Source organism: Aptenodytes patagonicus, chromosome 6 (genome assembly GCF_965638725.1).
Source record: "Aptenodytes patagonicus chromosome 6, bAptPat1.pri.cur, whole genome shotgun sequence".
NCBI lineage: Eukaryota > Metazoa > Chordata > Aves > Sphenisciformes > Spheniscidae > Aptenodytes > Aptenodytes patagonicus.
Window position 1 is genome coordinate 31,814,966 of NC_134954.1, and position 26,008 is coordinate 31,840,973.

General features: G+C 48.2%; 1 protein-coding gene across 5 annotated transcripts in view; it reads left to right on the forward strand.

Moving 5' to 3' along the window:
* The window catches only part of ADARB1 (adenosine deaminase RNA specific B1), an 86,442-nt gene extending 76,879 nt beyond the window's left edge, over positions 1–9,563 (forward strand). For all 5 annotated transcript variants that reach the window (XM_076341978.1, XM_076341975.1, XM_076341974.1 and 2 more), the window contains 2 exons: positions 2,302–2,480; positions 3,219–9,563. In XM_076341978.1, coding sequence (XP_076198093.1) covers positions 2,302–2,480; positions 3,219–3,395 — 356 coding nt within the window. In that variant the 3' untranslated portion in view covers positions 3,396–9,563. The remainder of the gene's footprint in view (positions 1–2,301; positions 2,481–3,218) is intronic.
* Positions 9,564–26,008: the final 16,445 nt, after the last annotated feature.

Below are 26,008 nucleotides of genomic sequence, written 5' to 3' on the forward strand. Positions count from 1 at the left end.
AAGGTTGGAAAAGACCTCTAAGATCATCGAGTCCAACCGTCAACCCAACACCACCATGCCCACTAAACCATGTCCCTAAGCGCCGCATCTACACGTCTTTTGAATACCTCCAGGGACACTTCCCTGGGCAGCCTGTTCCAATGTTTCACCACTCTTTCAGTAAAGAAATTTTTCCTCACGTCCAATCTAAACCTCCCCTGGTGCAACTTGAGGCCATTTCCTCTTGTCCTATTGCTTGTTACTTGGGAGAAGAGACCGACACCCACCTCGCTACAACCTCCTTTCAGGTAGTTGTAGAGAGCGATGAGGTCTCCCCTCAGCCTCCTTTTCTCCAGGCTAAACAACCCCAGTTCCCTCAGCTGCTCCTCATAAGACTTGTTCTCCAGACCCTTCACCAGCTTCGTTGCCCTTCTCTGGACACGCTCCAGCACCTCGATGTCCTTCTTCTAGTGAGGGGCCACTTCAGACCTTGTAGGTCTCGCGTGCTGGGCCTAGAGGTGGCGTGAGACTCGGGCCAAGTGAGCCAGACCTGCGCTTGGGTGCCTGAGGTTGGCTTAACTTTTTTTATTAGATTGTGTTTCAAATATCAGCAAGGAATGCATCCTGCTGCAATACTTATGTTCAATTTATACTAATTCACTAGATTTTATAAAGTGTAGGACCTAGCATGACCTCAGAGTAGATTTGAAATAGGCTCTCAATGAGAGTTGCGTTAAAGTAAAAATGGGATCTTTACTTATTAGAAAGAAAAAAAATCCCCTGTTTGTTTGTTCTCTCCTGGTGAGACAACTGAGACATCCTAAAGGTAGAGTTTTGCTACCCCTGTAATGTCTGCAGGATCAAAAGCAATGTGTTCCTCAGCTTTTCCATAGCATGCACAACCCAGACTCATGTCCCTGGCTCCTGCTTGCGAGCACCGAGCACCGTCCTGCTGCACATGCAGGAGAGGAGTTGCACGTGGATGGCAGCAGCTGCCGTGATCTTCAAGCATGGTACTGCGGTCATTATATACAGTGCATCTCTGCAGCGTTGGGGTGCCATGGGGGAATAAATCCTGCCCTGGGCAGGCAGCCAGCCTCCCTTCACACTTGGGTTAGACTTGTGGTGGCTTTACTTCTCCGTCAGTAGAGATGAAGCTGTTATTTGAGAGGTGTCGCACAATTTAATGTCTGAGCAAAATGATCTGCATCCTCTCTTGAGTCCTGCATTTCACCATTTCTGGGCACTGTAAGTAGCACTGGGGATGTAAAGTGGGGAGGCAGCTGAAGCTCAGCCGGATTTATGCTGAAAGACTCAAATGTCTGCCAGTTTTGGCTTTCTGTGGAGGATGCTGAGGATGGGGCTCACTTTGCCTAACTCAGATACCCACAGCGTCAGTGCTGCTGCCTACGCTAGTCATGCCGTGCCCCGGCATAGTCCATAAGAAGGAGGAAATAGATTGGTAGCTTTTAATGAAATGTGCTTGACAGCTACTGAAATGTAGGCACCTTCATGCCTTGGTTTGCAAGGCATCCTGCCGTCTCATACCACTGCTCTGACCTAACTCCATTTTTATGAGGGAAAGTGAAAAAGCACATTGTAGGCTCTTCTAAATAAGCACAACCTCTCCAAATAAGACCTCAGTCCAAAGTTGTTAGCTGAATTGTAACTGTGTGTTGAAACATGACCAGGGTTCATAGTTTCACACTCATTTTGGAATGAGATAAGCAACATGCACCTAAATTTTTACAACAGCAGAGTGAAAGGGAATTGATTGGAGAGTTATAACTGTCAAAACCTTGCAGTATCTGCTCTTTCCTACACTCAGCTCGTCCCACTACTGAGTGGGCTCGGAGAGCAGCATTTTCTTGTGCAGGAGCAGAGCAACTTTTTTTCTGCTTCATAATTATTTGCAGGTTAATAATTAGTTTATTGGTTTGCCCTATAAGCGAGGCCAAATCCTCCTGAGATGGATGTGTCAAGGCGCTCATGTTACTGTCCACATGGACCCTTGCCACAGACCTCTCTGCGATCCCCTCCGCTGCAGAGGCTGGTTTCTCACGGCTCCAGCGATGCACATTTGCCCTGCTAGGAAGGACAGAAGGAGAGAGCACTTTATCCAGGATAAGAATGAGATGTGCATGGCGCTATCTCCGCGAGTCAGTGAAAAATCTGCAGGAGAATGTCCTCGGAATAAAAAAAATCTGCTTGTAAAACCGCTTAGTGATGTGATTTCAGTAGCTCTGCTGTATCACTCCCCAGTAAAAACAAAAATCAAGAGTTAGTATTTACTGTTGTCATTAAACATTGCTTTTCTTTCAGGTATTAGCAATGCAGAAGCCCGTCAACCAGGGAAAGCACCAAACTTCAGCGTGAACTGGACAGTAGGAGACACTGGTCTTGAAGTTATTAATGCTACAACCGGCAAAGATGAAATGGGTCGTGCATCTCGCCTTTGTAAGCATGCTTTTTACAGCCGCTGGATGCGTATTCATGCAAAGGTATATCTTCCAGAGTGCTAGATTTTCCACTTCTTAATTCTTAATGAAATATCTGTGTGTGCTGCTTTCTGTATTCAGAAGTCTCTTTCTGAGCCTGTTTTAAGCTGAGCCTAACGTTAGCTACTGCTCCATGTAGTAATGGAAAAGAACAATGCATTTGTTTAGCTTATTCTTTAATTTGATGATGAAAGGTCCAAAACGTGTGCAAGGATCTAATAATCCTTGGTTTATAGCTAACTAAACAAAGGGTGCTATCTCCTTTGAGCTTGCCTTCTCATTTCAATTTATTTGAAGGATAATCCCAGTTTCACTGCAATCGAACCTACTGAGGTTTCGCTCAGTCCTCTCTTAGAAAGAAAAGCTACAATAAAGTATCTGGCAGTGGCTTTTCAGTGTCTAGATTTCTTCCACCAAAGGAAGTTGATAATCCAGAGAAAGCAAAAGGCAGGCTAGCTGGGGTGAGACTAGTCCAAAGAGTGCTTCTGCTGTGGCATGACGCTGCAGAAGGGCTGGCTTTGCAAGAGGCAAATGTTGCAGTTGGGTGTGGTGAAGCTGGGTGCAGAGACATGATGATTGGAAGGAGCAGTACCGTGTACATGTCTGCCTTTGCCTGAATGTTTGGTTTAGTAGTTCACTACCTTGTTTTAATAATAGTTGTTTTAATAACTCAGTCACTCTCAAACTGTTTAGCTTAATAGTTTCTTGTCTCTCTTCTTCTCTCGTCTTTAATCCACACAGCTTTCCTCCAGCTTGCGCTCAAAGATCCTCAAGCCTAACCTGTACCACGAAACCAAGCAAGGAGCCACTGAGTATCAAACTGCCAAAGAGTGTTTGTTTAAAGCATTCCTGAAGGCAGGACTTGGAGCCTGGGTGGAGAAGCCCATAGAACAGGATCAGTTTTCTCTCACTGTCTAATTCACAGACTGCACATCACTTTGGAAAGGGGGTTGTTCTGGAAATTCCTGGTGTCCAGCATTGCTTTCTGGCATCTCCACAGCCGTCAAAACATCTTTTTACTGTTTGGAGTTGGGTTTTTTCCTTTGTTTTTTTGAAACTTCATAGTAACTGTTTCTGTTTTGCCTAAGTATTGAAACTCAGTGATGATCTGACACATAATTGTATATTTTGTTATGGGAAAGTAATTTCTGGTGTATTTCTAGAAATACTTTTACTATAGAAAACTTGCAGTAAGGCTGTCCTTACAGTATACAATGACTCATTTTTTCTGGGTTAAAATAATTTCTTTTTTTAATTCAATGTCATCAAGTGCATGAAGAAATAAAAGTTTCTCTAGGTTTTACACCACACTTTTAGGAAGTAGCTTAATTTTTTAAAAAGAAAATAGGTGACAAAGCTGATGCTACTCCTCTGTTAACTTGTTTTTGAACTGCAGATATTTCTAGCATATAGATCACAGAGCCAGAATGGAGTCTGGTCAGCTAGTTTTTCCCCACTTCCTTGCTCTTTAAAACCAGCTGCTGAAAATTTCATGTCTTTGATGTATGTATTTATTAGTCTGTGACCCAGGTTTTAACATGCAGCTTTTTATTCTGTTTTTAAAAATACATTTACCTCCCATTTACACACATTGTGAAGTCTTCATTTTTTTTACCATTGTAAACTGGAAACAACAAAATAATTATTTGTAAGTTAAGAAATTTAGTCTATAACGTGCAGAAACCTGTTTTAGAAGTAGGTGATTTGTATATCCCAGGAACTCATTAGAATACAATCATAACTGTTACAGTAATATGACAACTTAAAAAAAAAAAATTACTCATTTTAAGGGCACTAAGCCTGAATTGCCAAAACCAGTCACTTGCTGGGTATTGAATACTCTCCTCTCGAAGAAATGAAAAGCTCTTGTACAGACAAAAAGTTGTTAAAGCTTCTTTCCTGTGAGTTATATCTGCTTTCACTGAAGTTGTTGTGTCTCTGAGATTTCATTGCCTTTTGGCTTCACATGTGTGATGGTCTTCATGAAGCTAATTAGGTAAGTTGCTCTCAAACATGCTTTCGTTTGCTTTGATGATTACTTAGAAAAGTGTTTTTCCTAAAGGTGTAGACAACTCTGCTTTATGTAAAAATGTAAGATAGAAAGGAAATATTGTGAGATCAGTTTGATTAACTGGTGTATAGAAGGCATTTTTAAAAACATTTTTCAGTACATGGCATTTAGGAGCGATGAGACAATGTCTGGTATCGTTTCTCTGCTCAAATGGTGTGTGTCCAAACACGTCCCTTGGCTCATGCCCATCCAGGTATCACCTGTGCTTTCCAAAGAGCATCTCAGAGATCCTCTGTGTTCCCTTTGCAAACGATGAAGGTGATGCTTCGTGACATGGGAGTTTGCCTGACAAAACCAAATCAGTGCACCACCTGTTGGTTCCTGTCCCTTCGCTCCACCGCCCCTTGCCTGTGCTGCACAGGACATCAGGTCAGCGGGCTGGTCCATGCTTTGAAGTCAAGTCAAGTGTTATTTTTAGACCCACATTGGGTCAGAGATACAGTTTAGAGTTGTGCTGGCGCATCTGCAGAGGCAGTGGAGTGGAGCGTGGGTCCCTTCAGCCAGCTTCACGGCCAAAGCCTGTGTATCATGAAGCTGTAACTGGAGTTACCGTACCTTAGCCCCAGCATCTCTGGGGGGGTAGCAAATACTTGGGGTGTTGGAGACTTTGATGAAAAACCACTTCTGGCCAATAATGAATGCCAAGGAGATGTGCTGCTTCGTTATTGCTCAAGTAGGAAGCATTTTCCACTTCAAAAATTGATCAAGCCTGAAAATCACTTGTGCATTGGTTGAAGCCTCTGGGTTAGTGTCTTGGAAGTAGTGCATTGAGGTGCAAACAATGCATTTTTGGCAGTATTATGGATAATAGCGAGCACTGCTGTGGAAAGGCAAGCAATTCTGTGACCTGGTGATCCCCTCGGAAAAGACTGTGATGCTTCCAGAGTTTACTGCCTTCTCCAGACGCCGGAGGAACAAATGTTGCAAGCTGCAATAGACAGGCTGTGTTAATTCAGCTTCACTGGTGACTTAAGCCATCCTGTCTGCTTCTCATTAAAACCAAGAGTGCTCCCATGGCCTCTGCCAGACCGACAAGGCTTTTGCAGTTATCTGACTGAGGCTTAGACTGACCTATTCTAAAACTAAAAGAAATTTAATTGTAAATGGTCAGATTTTGCAAGTACTCAGGCATCTGCCTTTGAGATCAACCTTGTCTCATTCACGTTGCAGAAATTCTGTTGTGGCTGTAGTTGGATATGTGCATACGTTTCTGCAGGATTGAGGGAAAGCTGGTCACACTGTGTGCATTTTCTTGAGATCGTTACTGCTATTAGATGAAATACACGTTTTTAAGGGGCTCAGTCTGTTGATAAATGAAGTCTGTTGATAAATGAAGTCTGTTGATAAATGAAGTCTGTTGATAATTTCCAGCAAATTATTTTTACCCATCTTTCTGAAGTGCTCATTCAAAAGTTGGTGTCTCTGGATTTTTTTGACGACTAGGAAAGTATTAGCTCAAACTATTTTTTTTTATGAAGTCACAAATATGAGCAATATATTTAAGTATTATTATAGACATAGTTTTTTAAGCTGTTCAAATGAACGATTAAAATTAAACTGTAAAGGAAATATGTTCCATGCCAAAACCTTTTGACAAAGGAATGGTGTCAGGTTATTTATGAGGAATGAGTTCTCTTGTTTATAATTCCAGGATTTTAAAAAGTAAGGAGGTTTCCAGGGTTGTATGCAATCCATGTCTGTCTTCTGGGAGTCAATAAAATACCACTTGGCTTCCTTTACTTGCTTGTTCCTTTTTGTGCAGTTAGTAGATGGAAAGAAGTTGGGAGGCCGAGTTGTGATTGCTGATGCTCCCATATTCCTCACAAGTCACCATCACCGAGCAAGAATGGATAGCGATGTATATAATTTCGAGCAACTGCAAAAGATAAGACAACTCAGCTTCCAGCAGCTGCTGAATTTTGTGGCTGACCTTTCTGTTGGGAGCTGCAAGTCTCCCCGGTAGGTTGAGAGGATGAGTGGTCTTGTCTGAAAAGCCTGGGCTGGGTGAATGGGAGCTGGCCTGCACACAGGGACTTGCAGTGCTGCTCTGGGAGCTGCTTTGGTTTTTAATTATTTTTCTTTTCTTATTTTTGATTGAACATGAGTGTTTGTCTCAGGATCTTCAAAGGACTTAAAGAGTAACAACTTTAATGTTGATGAATACTTGAAATCTAATTTAAGGTGTTTTTCTCCAGATGACAGTCTAGCTATAACAAAGTTTGTAGGTTAATAAAATAGATAATTTTAAATATAGGTATTTGAAATAGGTATGTTCTGCAGGATCATTTTAAGAAAATTTGGGCCTAAAGGTTAACACTTGAAATATTGGTTATGGCTGTACTCAGGACCTGAAGAACTATAAGAACTATAGGTTATGTCTTACTGCTTGTGTGTGAAGCGTATTGTGTGTAGAAGCTTGCTAGCAACTCTTCTCCCCCAAAAGCATGGATGTCCATGTAGCTCTCGCGGCCCCCACTCACCCTCGTGTAGCTGGTGATGGTAATCATGACTCTGCGTACTTAGGAATGTACAGCAACAGGGTTTCTGTACAGGTGGTGATTTTGATCTTCTCCTCATCTTAGAGAAATCTTTTCATGACTGGTTACTGCATAGGAAATTCGGGAGTAGAAGATTTTTGTGTGCTATCACTCTGTACGTCCTCTAAATCTAAAATAACTTGCAGCTGAAAGTCTAAGGATCTCGGAGCTGGTGTTTGCATGTCATCAGTCCAGTTCTGTGATGTCTAAGAGTGCCATCAACCCAAGGGGAAAAAAAAAATCTCATCCTGCTCTCAGTGAAAACATGCATGAAATAAAGCTGTTGGTTCAGAGTGCTTGGTAGCATGAAGCAGAGCATGCGTCTCATGGAAGAGTAGTGCTGCCTTTTGAAACCAAGCTGTCTTTTTAAAAAATAACCGACTAGGAATTGAGAATCAATTCTAAGAATTGCTTGGTCGTGGTCACCACATAAATGAGATTTATTTTTTTAAAAATATCAATGGTTTTCTAAATAGCAAAGATTATTATTGCCATTCCTTAAATTAGGCTATAATGCTTGGAAGGCTCACGCTTGCAGAGGAGCTGCACTTTGAATTCTTTGCATTTTTATCATCATAAAATGTCCACTGTGAAAATTATCCCAAAGTTTACTGAAAAGGGAAAAGAGCTGCAATTCAGGTATACAGTCAGAACAAAAATGTCTAATGTTATTTTAAACCTAAGAACCCACAGAAATAAAATTTATAAAATATAATCATCCTGTCTCAGAATCACCATGTGCTTTTTATTTTGGGGTGTTTTTTTTCCTAATACCAAGTGATTTCAGTTGAGTTTAAAAGATTGCATCTTCGCTTAGTGCGCTCCAGTTTGGAGAGGAGTTGGCATTTATCCCAGGGTTACCTAGAGCTAACAGGCACAGGTTTTGAAAGGGACAAGAAGTGGATTTTGGAAGGGACACCGGACTCAGTGCTGCGGGACTGGGAGGGGGCTGGTGCAGAGGCAGGTCCCCACTGCACCCCGGTGTGGTGGCCTGGGCTCGGTCCCTGTCCTGCTTGTGGCTCAGTAGAGACTGCTGTTGGCTCAGTCTGATGTGCTACAGCTGTTGCTGAGTTGCTGAGTCAGCATCCGACTAAAGCAGGAGGAGGAGGAGAGAGAAATTGCTGCTTTCTCTAGTTCCTAAAGCAGAAATGGTGGCATAGGATGGGATCTCTGCTCCCTCCTGCTTTCTGCTGGAGAGGCCTTTGGGCAGGAGATGAGGAGCATGGGCCAAATGCATTGTCTGCTCGGCAGCAGGTGCTTCCCAGCCACCGCCTTTCCCAGAGACATCCCAGCCCAGGCGGGCCCCAGCTGTGTGCAAATCTGAGGCTTTTAGGGTGCATAGGGCTTGCTGCAGTTCCTTTATGGAAACAACTGGTCTGGACTTTTTAAAACAATTTTGGGTTGACCCCCAAGGAAGAAGGTCGTGTGGGTCTCTGTGGCAGGCAGGTTGGGTATTTAAAGCTGCAGGATGCATGGTGTTTCATCACTAGGCAGGTGTTTGTTCCTAAAATGCACCCAGGCGGAAAAAAACCAAGGCCCCTAAGTACATCCACTAGCATCACATACCTAAGCTGTTACGGTGCTTCTGATAAAACAACTTTTGTTGTTTCTGTTGAGCTGGTTGTGGTAGGAATGATGCAAACCTACGGGGGCTGCAAAAAATGAGCTGTGGCTGAAATTCTGAACCTATGAGAGCTGGTGATGAGCAGACAGGACTCGAGTTTCTCCTTGGATCATGTCAATGTATGGTGTTTTTCAGAACCTTTGCAGCCAAAGGTCTGTCCTGTTGCCTGTTAATAAATGGGCACTTAATTGTGCCAACAGCATTTGCATGTGCAGGAATGAGTTTTATGGGTAGCTATGTTTTGTTTTCTTCAGTCATTCCAGAAAAGAGGAATTAAGAGCCATGTTTGCTGTCAGTACCAAGGGCAGCCAGCCTCAGCAGGTGTAATGATTTAAAGAATTTCTGTTCTCTGGAGGGACAGATCCCCAGTCAAGGTCACTGCAGTGTTTGTTATGTTTTTAATATCTTCATCGTTATCATACCAATATCATTTTTGTTGTAGTTTGGCTGAGGCGTCTTTAACAAATTTAAGATCAAATGTGTGTGTGAATATATATTTATACATATATATATATTGCTGTATATTATTTGCATTAAGCAGTTATTCTTCCCTAATCTTCCTGTGTGATAGTGCAAATACATTAGCTTGACCTAGCTGGTGTAAGGATATTAAAGAATACTCTCAGACACTGTCCTCAACAATTATTTTCTCATAATCCCAACTTTGAAGACGAGACTTCATTTTACCTCTGGTTTATCGCTTTCCTTATAGCAGAGTTGTTCCTATCCCCATGTCACCGCTGAAGCACAACCCATTGGTTGATTATTCTAAGCAATGACTGTTTTGCATACTACCTTGCTTTGTTTAATTAATGTTTGTACAGAGATTTGAAAATATAAAGAGATATATCATTGCTAAGTTTCATCATTGTTTTTGTATATTGCTATCGCTAGTGGCAGCAAAAAAGTAAGTGAAACATCACAAAATAGTTTGCATGTCCTTAAAATGGTGGTTTTGGTTACACCCTGAAGAGCTAGCGAGGAAGTAAGCTGAGGGTATATTCCTGAAGCTGCCAACTTGATCTCTGAAATCGCAGCTTTTGCAAAGAGAAAGGGAGGGAGGGAGGGAGGAACTGCCTGCTTGGGAACGCTCGGCACTGCCTCGCAGAGGAAGTGGGAGTGCCCGAGGTGTGCGGGTGCCTGCGGCTGGAAATAGGAAGCTCTGGAGGTGGGAGCTGCCTTCCCTGCCCGCGGGACACCAACCCGCTGCCTGGGTGCGGTGTGGCAGGTGATGCGCGGTGTCGCTGCTGGCCGGAGTGCGGGAGAGGGGAGGGCGAGAAAATGTGCAACAGGTCTGCAGCTCTGGCGTAGACGCGTGGCCTGCGGCAGGGTGCGGGGAGGACTGTGCGACTGCTGCTGTTTTGGAAAATGGTGTTTTGCAGTCATTTACTCAAATGGCAAGTGGATGTGTCCCTACCTTCTAGGGACTTGTAGGTGGTCACCAGGGTTTTCATCCAAGAGTGCATCCTCCGTTGGGTTTGGATCCTGCACGTAGTCACAGTTTTGAGCCCTGCTGCTGGGTGGGCTGGGTGAGCCCCATGGGGTGCCAGCGCTGCCACCACCTGGGGTGGGAACCCAGGTCCCCAGTGCTGGGGACAGCAAAAGCCCAACCACCTGGTGCTTACCCTTAATCAGTGGCTGTCCTGGCAAAGCAGGAGAGCCTGGTCCTAAGTGTGCTACTCTCGCATCCTGCTCAAGGGACATCTCTGCGGCAGCATCCAGAAACCACTGGCAGAACCCTGGGACATTCTCCCAGCTGAAGTACCTCAGTAGAGGAGTGAGGAGCTGGAAGATCCTGGCATCTGCTCAGTTGACCAGCCACAGAAACGTCCTCTCAGATCAGGGGCTGCAGCGACGGCTGGGGCAGGGCAGGGATCCCCTGACCCCTCTGCATGCAGCCCGGCCTCCAGAAGCAGATGCAGAGCTCATGGGCCACTGAGATGGTGCTCTCCCTACGCACCTTTCCATGCATGAACCAGCATGAGTTTTGATGACAAAGCTGACTGCCATCTGGGCACTGTTCACCTGACCCTGCATGGAGGAAATTCATCCTAAAAAGGAGACAGATCCATGTCAGTTCAGCTCCACAACCAGCTTGTTGTGGGACTGATGCGGATGGTGGCCTTCAGGCTGGTATTTGTTCTCCTCATAACCTGGCTTATCAACTCAATTCCTAGTTGGGAGCAGGAGCAAGATGGGAGATCCTGTATGAGTGATGCACCCTTTTTGGAAAGACCCCTTGTAAGCTCCGTGACCTTCCTTATGAACATGGAAAGCAAAGACCAGGCACGTGCAAAAGAAAACTCCATCAGCGTGAAAATGCTTTCTGAGATGATGGCTTGATGGGTACTGTCACCAATCACGTGCCATGGTCCCCAGTACAACCACAAATTGGATGATACAGGATAGTGGGAACTGCTCGGAGTGGGAAGCAATGGGGCTGGCAGAGGCATGGCACAACCCACCCACTCCACTTCTGGCAGTTTGCTCCAAGGCATGGCTTGTTTCTGTTTCACCAAGAAAAGCAATAGCTTTGTGGCTGAAGGACGTGAGTTTTGAGCACCTTTGCCCACTGCTGTGAGCACGAGTGAGCTGGCTGGATCCAGCGTCTGAGCTGCCATGTAACAACAGGGCCACATCCCTCCAGTGGATGAGGCCAGTGAGCAGAGAGCGATTCCTCTGCCTAGCATCTGCTTCTGTCCCCTCCACCCTCCCTGCTCAGCCTGTGGCACCACATCAAGAGGTGCCAGACCCAAGAGCAGCTCCTGGCTAAGATATGTTTCCCCGCAGCCTGGCAACACTTGGCTTTGTCCAGCCAGGTGACATTGTCACCTGCTGGGACCATCTTGGCTCAGGGACCTATTGCACCAGACTCAGCGGTAGGTACTTAGGGGAGGGCAGCGATCTCCTCCGGTGGCATTTCCTTGTGCAATGAAAGCAGGATGGTGGTGGCTGGAGGCAGGAAGGGTGGGTGGAGAAGCCGTTCCCCCTGAAGGTGAAGCTATGTTTATTCAGTTTCCTCGACTTGGAAATCGGTGCCTTGCGGCAAATTCCTTCATGAGGCGTATGGGAAGGTTATGGGAGAGGCGAGTCGATAGCTTTTTGTGTGCTGACATTATAGGAAGCACCAGTCTGCAGATACAGTAGGATGTTTTAATGGCTTTTTTTTCTGTCTCCTTCCCTATCTCATCTCTATCACAGCCTCATCAAAAAGCTGGGCTCTGAATTTCATTTCTAGGCTTTGCAAATGGCCAAAATCACTGCAACTCACCCGTGCCCCCCACCACAATGTGAACATGGAGGTGCGGCCCATTGGTGCTGCTGCTGACCCAGCTTTTCCCAATGTGAGATCAGCCCAGACCTGGTGACCTTAGCTGCTAAAAACGTCACTTCTCTCTCTCCCACAGCCTGCACTGAAGTGGGGCCTGTAAAAGCCCCAGGTCCATGGCAGACCTTGGCCCCTGCCCCAGCTCCTGCGGAGGGATGCGTGTCCTACAGGTGTGCTGACCATGGCACAGTGAGGAAGCACCACGTGCTCCCTTACAGAGTTTGAGGTAAGTGGTAAGCAGAAACTTACTCTCTTGAACACGTGTGAGGATGCTTGCAAATGCACCTGGGTTTGGCGATCGGAGGTCGAGGGTGGCCAGCCGTGTGACCCCCCCTAGACGGACAGGTCCTAGAGGGGCTGCACTCACTGCCCTGGGGAGCTGGCAACGACTCTGGAAGTTGGGACCCAGTGGCAAGGGAAAATCTTTACCACCCTCAGACACAAACACTGACCATCAAAGTCAAGCGGCTCATATTTGAATGTAACTGTGTCTCCAACTTAACACTCAGGCTTCCCAATGAATTTGCATGTCAGCCAAAATTCAATATTTATGAGGACAGCAAAGGTGTTTGGGACATATCCATCTGCCAAATGGCATGGTCTAGCTAATGCCCACATTAGAGCTGTTCAAATAAAGATAGTGCTTCATAGCAACAGTAAACAGTGGCAACTATTTTAGGTGCTATGCAGGAATGATTGCATGCCTTTTAAAAACAAGCAAAAATATTCCCAGGCATGAGAAGCATCATCCCAAGCTTAGCATTTGAAGTGGACAGCTTGTAGCGTCACTGCCACAGCCATGGGCACCACTGGGACATCTGCCATGGTGGCAGACAGCCTTCGGAGCAATTTGTTTTGAACCTCAAAATGGTAAGATGGGAGCCCATTTGAGTTCCCAGAAGGGCAACAGGCTGTGGGAGAGGGTCCATGGTCAGCCCTTGTCTGAGGGGCACCATCCCCAAGGCTGCTGTTGGCTGGCATGTGCCAGCATCCCCAGCCTGTCCCCATGCAGGGACAGGGCTCGGTTTGCAGCCGTGGTTTTGCTGGTGCTGCAAAGGCTGGGTCAGCATTTGCCACCCAGCAGAGCTGGGTCTGCCTCTGCAGCTTGCTGCTAGCCACCGGCAGGGTTTGGCATGTTGCCATGTGGAGCTGCTGTGTCCCATGCATGGCTTGGGGGGGGGGGGGGGCCTTTCATCTGCTTTCCTCTGTCCCTACATTGCAGCAGCTGTGTTTTTGGGCTCCTGCCAGGTACCTTTTGGTGCAGGTAACGGGGAACTTGCTAGCCCTGTCACGTATTCATCGTGGGCAACACGGGAGAAGATGTAAAGGAGAAAGCCTTCGTCCTGCCATGGGAGCAGCAGGGAAGTTACTTGTTCCCCTGGGTTATTTTTGCCAACAAGAGGTAAATGCATTGAGGGAGGCTATGCATATGGGAATGAGATTATGGTGATGACCCATCACGCTTTCTGTGAGACAGAGGACAGCAAAAAGGTGAAGGTCTGTTGCTGTACAGGCACCTCTCAGTGCACTGCGCTGGCCTCGTACCAGTGAACGTTCCTATAACCTAGCAGGATTGCACTCCTCCCTCCCTTCTTTTTTGGAGGAAAAAGAGATACTCAGCCCTGTCTCTTCAATGGCTTATGTATGTGGCTGAAAATATTCAAATCTGTCATGCATTACAAGGTGGTGAATATCAAGTAGGATCCTACTTCTTGGATGGCTGTGCAGTCAGTGACAGGGTGCCAACAGCTTTTGAAGGCAATAGGTGCTTTTTCCATGGCTGTGTCAAATGCTACCATGGAAATGATGGAAACCCTCTGGTGGGGGCCACTGTTGGATATTTGTATTATACAACACAACAAAAGATGAACCATCTAAAGAGAGCGGGTTTCAACAGCAGTCCTGTGTGGGAGTAGGAGTGGGTCACTGCAGCACGGTGAGATGGGGAGCTTGTAGAATGCTCAGCCAGGACCACTGGTTGGTGACAGGACAAATGTCATTTGACTGTATTACAAAGCAGCCCCTGATGAAAATATATATATCATCATGATCTTATTAACCTCTATTCCTTCATCATCTAAACAAAACCACACCACTACCTCCCAGTCTCTCGCCCACTCCCAGCCTACTCGCAGAGGGCAGAATGAGAAACAGAGAAGGCCTTGACACTGTGCAAGCACTGCTCAGCAATAGATAAAACATTGGTGTGTTGTTAACACTGTTTTGGTCACAAATCTACAACACACCACCATGCCAGCTGCTGTGAAGAAAATTAACTCCTTCCCCGCCAAACCCAGTACAATCTCCGCCTCTTATTCCACATTATTTGCATCATGCTCACGTCCTACAGTATTCAATACATTTTCATCAACTACCACTGCCCACTTCCCTGTCTTTTGTCATATACACAGGTATCATTTCCTTAGTTTATGGGCCTGTAAGGCCTCTCTACCCTCGAGGAAACCAACAGCTCCGTCTAATTTAGTATCATCAGCAAACTTATTCAGTGTGCACTCAACTCCTGCGTCCTGGTTATTGATAAAAACATTGAAGAGAACTGGCCCTAAAATTGAGCCCTGGGGAACACCACTAGTGATTGGCTGCCAGCCAGATGTTACCCTGTTTTCTACAACTCTTTGAATTTCCTGGACCTGTTTTGAATCTGTTGTATGATAGTCCCAGTTAACACCCGGGAAGTTGAAGTCACCTGTAAAGACAAGGGCAACTGATCTAGAGATTCTCCTTAATTCCTATAGAATAATACAATGGTGTCATCATCCTGGCTAAGTGATCTATAGTAGACTCCCGCAACAACATCCGCTTTATTAGCTTTGCTCTTAATCCTTACCCAGAGGCTCTCAACCATGTTTTCCCCACCTGCAAGTGCTGTACAATCCAATCCCTCCTTTACATACAGTGCTACCCCTCCACGTCGCCTGCCTATCTCTCCTGAAGAGCCATCACAGCACTCCAATCACAGGACTCTTCCCACCAAGTCTCCCTTATGCCAATGATGTTGTAGCTCTGAGACTGAGCCAAAGCTTCTACTTCCTCTTGTTTATTCCTCATACTGCATGCATTAGCGTACAAATATTTCAGATGCTCTCCAGTGCACTCAGTACATCATGAAAGCCATCACTAGCACACCATCCCTCGTTGTCATGCCATCCCATAGCTTATCACTAGTAAGCCTGATTTTATCCCTTTTGCCCTCCAAACCTAGTTTAAAGTTCTTTCAATCAGCCCTGCTAACTTATGAGAAAAAAATCTTTTCCCCCATTGCTAAAGGTGAATCCTGTCAGGCCCCAGCAGGCCTGGTGTCGCGTAGACCATCCAATGATTGAAACCCACAAAATTCTGCTGGTGACACCAGCCTCAGAGCCAGATATTGATAAACTGGATCTGCCTGTTTCTTTTGATGTCATTCCCTACAACTGGGAGGATAGAAGAGAATACTACCTGAGCTCCTGAAACCTTTAACAATCTCCCCACGGCCCTGAAGTGTCTTTGATTACTCTTGGACTTCTCATCGTAACTTTGTTGGTACCCACATGAAAAAGCAATAGAGGATAATAATCACAGGGCCCTACCAGGCTAGGAAGTTTCCTGGTAACGCCTTTAACCTGAGCCCCAGGGAGGCAGCAAACTTCCCTAAAAGGTGGGTTTGGTCAACAAATTGGGCCCTCTGCTCCCCTCAAAGGACGTTTTTTTCTTCATGGAGGTGGTCATGATGTGGGGAATAGGCTGACCTGATCTTGGTGACTCCTCTAGCATAGATGGATCATCATCCACCGTATCATGTCCTTGTTCTTCTAATTCCAGAGCCTCATATCTGTTGTGTAAGGGCACCTGGGAAGGCAAGTTAAAAGGATTCTCAAGCATAATTGCTTCTAAAAGTGTTGTTATCAACAAACCTAATAACAACAAGCTTGAGCAGCTGTTCCAGAAACAAATTTTCCTGGCTGCTGACACAACTGCCAGTTGGTATGCTGAACACTTTCATGCCCACCCAGTCCATGGGGTATTTAGCTGGCCGTAAGTAATGCCTCCGTGTGCCCTCAACGCACTCCAAGCACCACCTGCACCTTCTTCACAAGCAATGAGGCAGAGGCAATAACCACCTTGCAAGCTCCTGCTGCTGGGGAGCTCATCAAACAAAACCATCTTTGATGCCCGTCAGCTTAATTTTTACATCCACACTCTTCAACAAAAGATTGTCCTGAACAAAGAGATTGCTGTAGAGGGGTCACAAGGGTTCAGTCCTCCTATTCTGGGCTGTCAGAGCCAAGCATTGCCTGAACCCCTGATTACCCAACACCATCCAGCGAGACTGCTTCCTGCTGCCAGGCTGTGTCTTTGTAGGACGGCTCTGTGGAGAAGTGCGTGGACAGCATGTGTCACAGCTGTGACTGAGAAGCAACTCAATGAAGGCATGGCAGGGGTAGCAGCGGTTGCTCTGGCTTATCAGTTGGTCCCCCCGCATAGTGGCCAGCTGGCTGAAAATAGAGGCCAGTGGGGGCTAATTCAGAAGATCCATGGCCTTGCTGGCTCTGAGGTAGGATGCATCAGCTTTTACAATCTTACAGCAAAGATACAGCAGGGTGTTGTTCAGACCTATGTAATCCTCCCCATTCCTAGCTGTGACAAAGTCCCAATGTGCAGACTCTGCAATAGTGGAAAATTGAGGCACCTCAATACACAGGCTTTTCTTAGTACTGGTCTGTCTGGGGGACACTTCAAACAAATCCAGCTCGGATTTGGTACATTCTTCTGAGCAGCCACCCCTTTTAAAGGAAAAAACATCCCTTTTAAAATGTATTTCCCTTTCTAGTGTGTGGTGGGTTAACCCCAGTAGGCAGCTCAGCCCCACACAGCCACTCACTCACTTCCGCCCAGAAGGATGGAGGTGAGAATAAGAAGGTTAAAAGTGAGAAAAGTCGTTGAGCTGAGATAAAGACAGTTTAATAGGTAAAGCAAAAGCTGTGTGTGCAAGCAAAGCAAAATAAGAAATTCAATCACAGAAACATAGAATAGCCCAGGCTGGAAGTGACCTCAAAAGATCATCTGGTCCAACCTTTCATGGGAAAGGGAGCCTGGCACCCTGCCCAATCACATCTTGAAAACCCCCAGCGATGGGGACTCCACCACATCCCTGTGGAGGTTGTTCCAGTGAGTGATTGTTTTCACTGTAAAAAAATTCTTTCTTATGATGAGATGAAACATCTTCCAGTGCAGCTTGTACCTTTGTCTTCTCCTTGTGGCTCCTTGTGAAGACAGAGCCTCCATCCTCTTTGTAGCTGCCCTTTAAGTACTGGAATACTGTGATGAGATTCCTCCTGAGCCTTCTCTTTCTCCAGGGAGAAAAGACCTAACTCTTCCAGTCTTTCTTCATAGGGCAGGTTCTCCAGCCCTTTGGTCATCTTTGTGGCCTCTCCAGACTGTCTGCATCTTTCTTGAATTGTGGGGACCGGAACTGGACACAGTACTCCAGGTGAAGCCTGACAAACACTGAGCAGAGTGGGATGATCACATCTCTATCTCTGCTAGTAATGCCCCTGTGAGTGCAACCCAGGATCCAATTTGCCTTTATTGCTGCAGCGGCGCACTGCTGACTCATGTTCAGCTTGTTGTCCACCAGGACCCCCAGGTCCCTTTCAGCAAGGCTGCTCCCCAGCCACACAGATCCCAGAATGTACTGGGCTCTTTGGTTATGTCTTTCCAGGTACAGGATTTTGCACTTGTCTTTGTTCAAGTTCATACTGTTCTTGCTAGCCCCACTCTTCCAGCCTGCCCAGGTCTCTCTGTAAGATGGCTCTCCCTTCTGACGTGTTCACCTCACCACCCAGTTTGGTGTCATCAGCAAACTTGGTGAGGGTGCTTTCAATCCCATCATCCAGATTATTTATGAAGATGTTGAAAAAAACCCTCTGAGTGTGACCTGTTAGCCAATTTCCCACCCATCTCACAGACCACCCATTCAATCTGTATCTTGCCAGCTTTTCCAGCTGAAGACTGTGGGAGACAGCGTTAAATTCTTTGCTGAAGTCCAGGTAAACAACATCCACTGCTCTCCCCATCTCAACAGAGGATGTTATTTTGTTGTAGAAGGTATGATTTGCCCTTGGTAAATCTGTGCTGGCTTTTCCCAATCACCTTCATTTGGTTAGTAATAGTTTAGAGGACTCGTTTCATTACAGGCATTGGGAACTAATGGACCTGTAGTTTCCTGGGTCCTCTTTTAGGCCCTTCTTGTAGATGGGCATAGCATTTGCCCTCTTCCAGCCATCAAGGACATGCCCTGATCTCCATGACTTTTCAAATATTATAGTCAGTGGCCTTACAACATCAGCCACTTTTCTCAACACCCTGGGGTGGATTCCATCCAGGCCTATAGGTGAAACACTGGCACAGGTTGCCCAGAGAGGTGGTGGATGCCTCATCCCTGGAAACATTCAAGGTCAGGCTGGACGGAGCTCTGAGCAACCTGATCTAGTTGAAGATGTCCCTGCCCACGGCAGGGGGGTTGGATGAGAAGACCTTTAAAGGTCCCTTCCAACCCAAACTATTCTATGATTCTATGATTCTGTGATTTATGTGGGTTGAGCCCTTACAGGACACAACAGACCAGCCCTTCCTCCACTGGTGGGTCAACACATGTGTTGTCATAGCTACTTGATCTGGGGTCCAGCTATGCTGGTAAAGACAGAGGCAAAGAAGGTATTGAGAACCTCTGCCTTGTCATTATTAGTGACTCGTTTCCCTGCCCTGTTTAGTAATGGGCATATGTCTTCCCTGTGCTTCTGCTTACTGCTCATGTATCTGAAGAATCCTTTCTTGTACTTGACATCTTTGGCCAATTTCAGTTCTAGCTGAGCCTCAGCCTTCCTGGTTGCGTCTCTGCATGCCCTAGCCAGGTTCTCTCAGTCCTCAGTTCATCCACTACTTCCCATCAGCAGGCAGATGTTTAGCCATTTTGAGGAAAGGAGGGCTTCATCACATGTGATGGTCACTTGGGAAGACAAACACCATAACTCCAAACATGCCACGCTTCCTCCTTCTTCCCTCAGCTTCTATTGCTGAGCACAACATCATACAGTCTGGAATATCCCTTTGGTCATTTGGGATCAGCTGTGTCCCCTCCCAACTTCCTAGTGCAGCCCCAGCCTGCTCACTGGTGGGGCAGCATGAGAAACAGAAAAGGCCTTGACACTGTGCACGTACTGCTCAGCAAAAGCTGTCTTATTAACACAGCTCAGCAAAATCCTGTGTTATTAACTGTTTTCATCACAAATACAAAACACAGCACCATACAAGCTACTATGAAGAAAATTAACTCTATCCCAGATAAAACCTGTACGTAGTGGTAGGATGGGGCCTTTTTCTCTGGCATTTCTGTTTCTTTTGCCATTCTGTTGTCAGGCACCCTCCTCCTTTTTCTTTTAAAGGGCTGAGGTGGGCCTTCCCTTTCGGGGGTGTGACATGGTTCACTTTCTTTTAAGGCTGTTTCTTTAAATATAAGCAAGACCCGAGCTCTTCTGATTTGCTGGCATTTCCAACTTGTCCATGACAATCTTGGAAACATGTCCAAATATCTTTCTTGCAGTATCTTGAGTGGTGATTTTAATGTGTAGCTTAACAAAATAGGCTACTGTATATACCTCCAACACCCACAGCATGCTTCACAGGAACGCCTTGAAACCCCAGGGAGACCATTGCTGTCCTGGGCTCTGTAATAGTTCATGTAAAAGGACAGGTCCCATAATTTTTTACCACTACCTTTTTGGTGTGGTTTCTTAAAGTATCAGAGGCTTCCAGGACCACAGATGCAGCTTCACAATCACCTTTGCAAAGCAAGATGAGAGGTGCTTGTTCTAGTCAGTCTATTTTGATGGTGATGGTGTCAATGTGCTGGTGGTTTAGTGGCATGTAGTGTGACTTACCAGATGTCACCATCACAATCTTGTATTTATTCCTGCCGACTGGGACACAGGACTGTGAGACACCTCCAGGGATGGTGACTCCACCACTTCCCTGGGCAGCCTGTTCCAATGTTTAACCACTCTTTCAGTAAAGAAATTTTTCCTAATGTTCAATCTAAACCTCCCCTGGTGCAACTTGAGGTCGTTTCCTTTTGTCCTATCACTTGTTACTTGGGAAAAGAGACCGACACCCACCTCGCTACAAGCTCCTTTCAGGTAGTTGTAGAGAGCGATGAGGTCTCCTCTCAGCCTCCTTTTCTCCAGGCTAAACAACCCCAGTTCCCTCAGCCGCTCCTCATAAGACTTGTTCTCCAGACCCCTCACCAGCCTCGTTGCCCTTCTCTGGACACGCTCCAGCACCTCAACGTCCTTCTTGTAGTGAGGGGCCCAAAACTGAACACAGTATTGGAGGTGCAGCCTCACCAGTGCCGAGTACAGGGGAACGATCCCTTCCCTACTCCTGCTGGCCACACTATTTCTGATACAGGCCAGGATGCCATTGGCCTTCTTGGCCGCCTGGGCACACTGCTGGCTCATGTTCAGCCGGCTGTCAACCAACACCCCCAGGTCCTTCTCTGCTGGGCAGCTTTCCAGCCACTCTTCCCCAAGCCTGTAGCGCTGCATGGGGTTGTTGTGGCCGAAGTGCAGGACCCGGCACTTGGCCTTGTTGAACCTCATACAGTTGGCCTCGGCCCATCGATCCAGCCGGTCCAGGTCCCTCTGCAGAGCCTTCCTACCCTCGAGCAGATCAACACTCCCGCCCAACTTGGTGTCGTCTGCAAACTTACTGAGGGTGCACTCAATCCCCTCATCCAGATCATCAATAAAGATATTAAACAAGACCAGCCCCAAAACTGAGCCCTGGGGAACACCGCTCGTGACCAGCCGCCAACTGGATGTAACTCCATTCACCACAACTCTCTGGGCCCAGCCGTCCAGCCAGTTTTTGACCCAGCGCAGAGTACACCTGCCTAAGCCGTGAGCCGCCACCTTCTCTAGGAGAATGCTGTGGGAGACGGTGTCAAAGGCCTTGCTGAAGTCCAGGTAGACCACAGCCACAGCCTTTCCCTCATCCACTAGGCGGGTCACCTGGTCATAGAAGGAGATCAGGTTGGTCAAGCAGGACCTGCCTTTCATGAATCCGTGCTGGCTAGGCCGGATCCCCTGGTTGTCCCGCTCATGCCTTGTGAGCGCCCTCAAGATGAACCACTCCATAATCTTCCCCGGCACCAAGGTCAGGCTGACAGGCCTGTAGTTCCCCGGATCCTCCTTCCGGCCCTTCTTGTGGATGGGCGTCACATTGGCAAGCCTCCAGTCGTCCGGGACCTCCCCCGTTAACCAGGACTGCTGATAAATGATGGAGAGTGGCTTGGCGAGCACCTCCGCCAGCTCCCTCAGCACTCTCGGGTGGATCCCATCCGGCCCCATAGACTTGTGAGCATCCAGGTGGCGTAGCAGGTCATTGACTGCTTCCTCTTGGATTACGGGGGGTTCATCCTGCTCGCCGTCCCCATCTTCCAGCTCGGGGGGCCGAGTACCCTGAGGATAACTGGTCTGCCTGTTAAAGACTGAGGCAAAGAAGGCATTAAGTACCTCAGCCTTTTCCTCATCCTCGGTGACAATGTTCCCCCCTGCATCCAATAAAGGATGGAGATTCTCCTTGGCTCTCTTCTTGTCATTAATATATTTGTAAAAACTTTTTTTGTTGTCTTTAACGACAGCGGCCAGATTGCGTTCTAGCTGGGCTTTTGCCTTTCTCATTTCTTCTCTGCACGACCTAACGAGATCCCTGTACTCTTCTTGAGTCACCTGCCCCTTCTTCCACAAGCTCTCCTTTTTTTTTTCCTGAGTCCCAGCAAGAGCTCCCTGTTCAGCCAGGCCGGTCGTCTTCCCCGCCCGTTCTTCTTACGGCATACAGGGACAGCCTGCTCCTGCGCCTTTAAGACTTCCTTCTTGAAGATCGTCCAGCCTTCCTAGACCCCTTTGCCCTTCAGGACCGTCTCCCACGGGACTCTCTCAACCAACATCCTGAACAGGCCAAAGTCTGCCCTCCAGAAGTCCATGGTTGTGGTTTTGCTGCCCCCCCTCCTTACTTCACCAAGAAGCGAGAATTCTATCATTTCATGGTTGCTAAGCCCAAGACGGCCTCCGACCACCACATCTCCCACCAGTCCTTCTCTGTTAGTAAACAGCAGGTCGAGTGAGGCACCTCCCCTGGTAGGCTCACTTACCAGCTGTGTCAGGAAGTTGTCTTCCACACACTCCAGGAACCTCCTAGACTGCGTCCTCTCTGCCGTGTTGTATTTCCAGCAGACATCCGGGAAGTTGAAGTCCCCCACGAGAACAAGGGCTACCGATTGAGAGACTTCTGCCAGCCGCTTATAGAACGCTTCATCCGCCCCTTCATCCTGGTTGGGTGGTCTATAACAGACTCCCAGCAGGATATCTGCCTCGTTGGCCTTCCCCCTCATCCTTACCCATAGACACTCAACCGTACCATCATCACAATCGTTGAGCTCTAGACAATCAAAACACTCCCTAACATACAGGGCCACCCCACCGCCTCTCCTTCCTCGCCTGTCCCTTCTGAAGGGTCTATAGCCATCCATTGCAGCACTCCAGTCATGAGAGTCACCCCACCATGTTTCTGTGATGGTGACTAAGTCATATCTCTCCTGCTGCACAATGGCTTCCAGCTCCTCCTGCTTGCCGCCCATGCTGCGTGCATTGGTGTATATGCACTTGAGCTGGGCTATCGATTTCGCCCCCGGCATCGGCACGCCACCCCTCGGCTCATCTCTAGCGAGCCTGGTTTTATCCCCTTCCCCCTTCGAACCTAGTTTAAAGCCCTCTCAATGAGCCCTGCCAATTCATGAGCCATGATCCTTTTTCCCCTGTGAGACAGCTGGACTCCATCTGTCACCAGCAGGCCCGGTGCCATGTAAACCTCCCCATGATCAAAAAAACCAAAATTCCTCCGATGGCACCAGCCCCTGAGCCACGCGTTGATCAGGTGTGTTTTCCTGCTCCTTTCAGTATCCTTCCCTGCCACTGTAGGGATAGAGGAAAACACTACCTGTGCTCCCGATCCTTCAACCAGTCGCCCCAGTGCCCTGAAGTCCCTTTTGATCACTGCAGGACTTCTCTCTGCAACCTCATCACTGCCAGCCTGTATAACCAGCAGCGGGTAGTAATCAGAAGGCCGTACCAAACCAGGGAGCTTCCTAGTGACGTCTCTGACCCGGGCCCCAGGGAGGCAGCAGACTTCCCTGTGGGACGGGTCCGGTCGGCATATCGGGCCCTCTGTTCCCCTCAGAAGGGAATCACCTATGACAATTACCCTCCTTTTTTTCTTAGCAGTGGCAGTCATAATGCGTGGGGCTGACTGCCTCACCCTAGGCGACCCCCCGGATGGACCTTCATCTACATCCTCGTTTGCCTGGCCCTCAAGTTCCAGGGCCCCATATCTGTTGTGTAAAGGCAACCGGGAAGGTGAGGGAGGCCGGGCAGGGGTTCGCCTGGCACACCGAGCAGGGACCCGTTTCCATCCCCCCCCATCGCTTAGGTCCCCTCTTTCTACCTGGTGGCAAGAAGGCAGGGGATCCTCTGCTTCTCGCAGAGCCTCCATCTGCTGCCTCTGCCTCAGGGACGGTAGGGTGCGGCTCCACCAATCTATCTCCCTCTCACACTCCCGGATACTCCTCAACCTTTCCACCTCCTCCCTCAGCTCTGCCACCAGGCCGAGCAGATCATCCACCTGGTCACACCGCACACAGGTGGTGTCTCTGCTGCCCTCCGGTACAAGTGACAGGCTCAGGCACTCCCTGCAGCCAGAGACCTGGACAGCTGTATGCTTGCGTGTGAGCTCTGTCTGGGTCGCCACATTCCTTCTGGCGATGGCTTTCGGCCGAGTGGAAACCATAGCTGGTACTCTTCTCGGAAGCCGACAATTACCAATTGAGTTGGCCTCTAGAGCTGGGAGTGGGGCTGCGCCTTGCCCGCTCGCCTTCCCTGCACACCCTGCCTGCGCAAACTGCCGCGCCACGCCCTTCTGACGCGCCACATCCTGTTTACCCGCCCTGTTGGCTGCGCTCCCTGGGAGCTGCTCTTCTAAGTGAGGGGGTTTGGCCGCCGCCCCTCTTGTCCCCGCCCACGCTGAGTCAGAGCTGCCGCTCGTCAGGAACGCCCTCCTCCCGCTCGGGGAATGGCGGGGTTGGGGCACCCTCTCGCTCCCTGCGCTTTTGCTTTTCGCGGGTTTGGCCGCGGTTTTGCCGCTTCAGGAAGGGTCCCCCGTCGCGATCCTCCGCTCCGGAGCCCTTCGCCTCGGTGGCTTCGCTGAAATGGCCACAAGAGCTGTGTGAAGAGACGGAGGGGAACGCGGGCAGCCTTAACATGATCATAGAAGCACTCTGCTGCGGGAGGCAGAGGAAGCTGCTGCCTTGGGAGAGAAGAATCTTGCCCCTGCTCCACCAGGCGCCAACCTCTTTCTCTGCTGGGCAATGTGCCTTCACACGAGGGGTGGGTGCCTAAGGGGTGGGGGCTGCAGGCTCTTCCCTGGGAGCGGGAGCATCCCCCACCTGCTCTGATTGTTGCCGCAGCAGCTCAGTTCCTCGTAGGGGGCAGAGACTGGTGCTCCCAGGATGAGCACTCACTGTGACATGGACATCCCCCTCCAGCCCTTCAATCCAAAAATGCCCACGGACCCTGACAGGGAACCACAGACAGGAAAGAAATGCTCCATCAGCCGAACCTAGTTTAAACAGCCACATCCCGGCCATTGTTTTGCCGCCTCCCAACCCCCAGCACTACAAGCCAAGAGCCCCCCCCCCCGTGGTCTGCAGCGACCCATTTGGTGCATGTGGGACTGCTCAGGGAAGGAAGCCCAGAGCAAGACACACGGAGGACCCAGGTGCAGCAGCCAGGAGGGACGTCTGCCCCAGGAGCAAGGAAGCTGCCCCTGCCCCAGGAGGCTACCATGTAAAAGTACTGTGATGTCCAGAGACAGAGTGACAGAGCAGCACAGCCTCCCCATGTTGCAACCACTTTGGAAGGGCAGTGGGAGCTGAGATGGGTGCCGGGAGCCAGCCAGCGAGGTGCTGGGTGCGAGAGGTGCAACATTCTGGGTTCAATTTTATAGACAGAAAGGAAATGCACTGGGACTTCCTTCTAATCGCATCTAAAAAGAAACACCAGGGCTTACAAGGCCACACAGCAGACCCACGGACATGCCTGGTAGCCATTAATCTCTACTCCTTTCCTTCCCCAAAGGAAATTGTTCACCAAAAGAGGGAAAATAACTCCTGCCTCACTGCCCAGCTCTCTTGGCAACCATCCATGGCTGGTTACAGTAATCCACACACACTATCATAATTTAAAGGCAACCACGGTTGCTTTGATTGATTTTACACGTACCCACAAAGCCTACTTCAGTGCTGGTTGCAGGAGGCAGCTGCTCTGGTCCAGCGTGTATCTGGAGATCTGGAGATCTGGCTCTGGGGCTGATCGCAGACCAGTCTGTGATCTCCACCTTGTGACAGAAAGGCTATGCTGGCAGCCAGGGAGCTCAATGGCCAAGAAAGGTCATACTGCATAAAAACCCAGTGCAGCAGGCTTCTACCATGGCTGTGCAAAGGACACGATCACAGCTGTGCTTTGGGTTTCACTCCCTCTTTAAAACTTCCTCTGTGGAAAGGAGTGGGAGCAGATACAAAACACTTGTCCTTGAAGGTGGAGTGAAAACCCATCACAATACTCTGTGGATATTCTTGTATCTCACAGAAATTTTGCCATTCTTCTTTTTGCATTGATGAATGTGTCTTCCTCCACTGTACGCTGAGACAGAGAGAACTGATCCCACAAGTCCATCTACTCTAAAAATGGAATGTAACGGCATTACTTCCCAGGATACAAATCTTCTAAGCTTTCCTGTGCAATGGGATAACAAGGTCTGCTCGGTCCAATTCCTTGCTCTACAACCCAGAAAGCAGCAGAC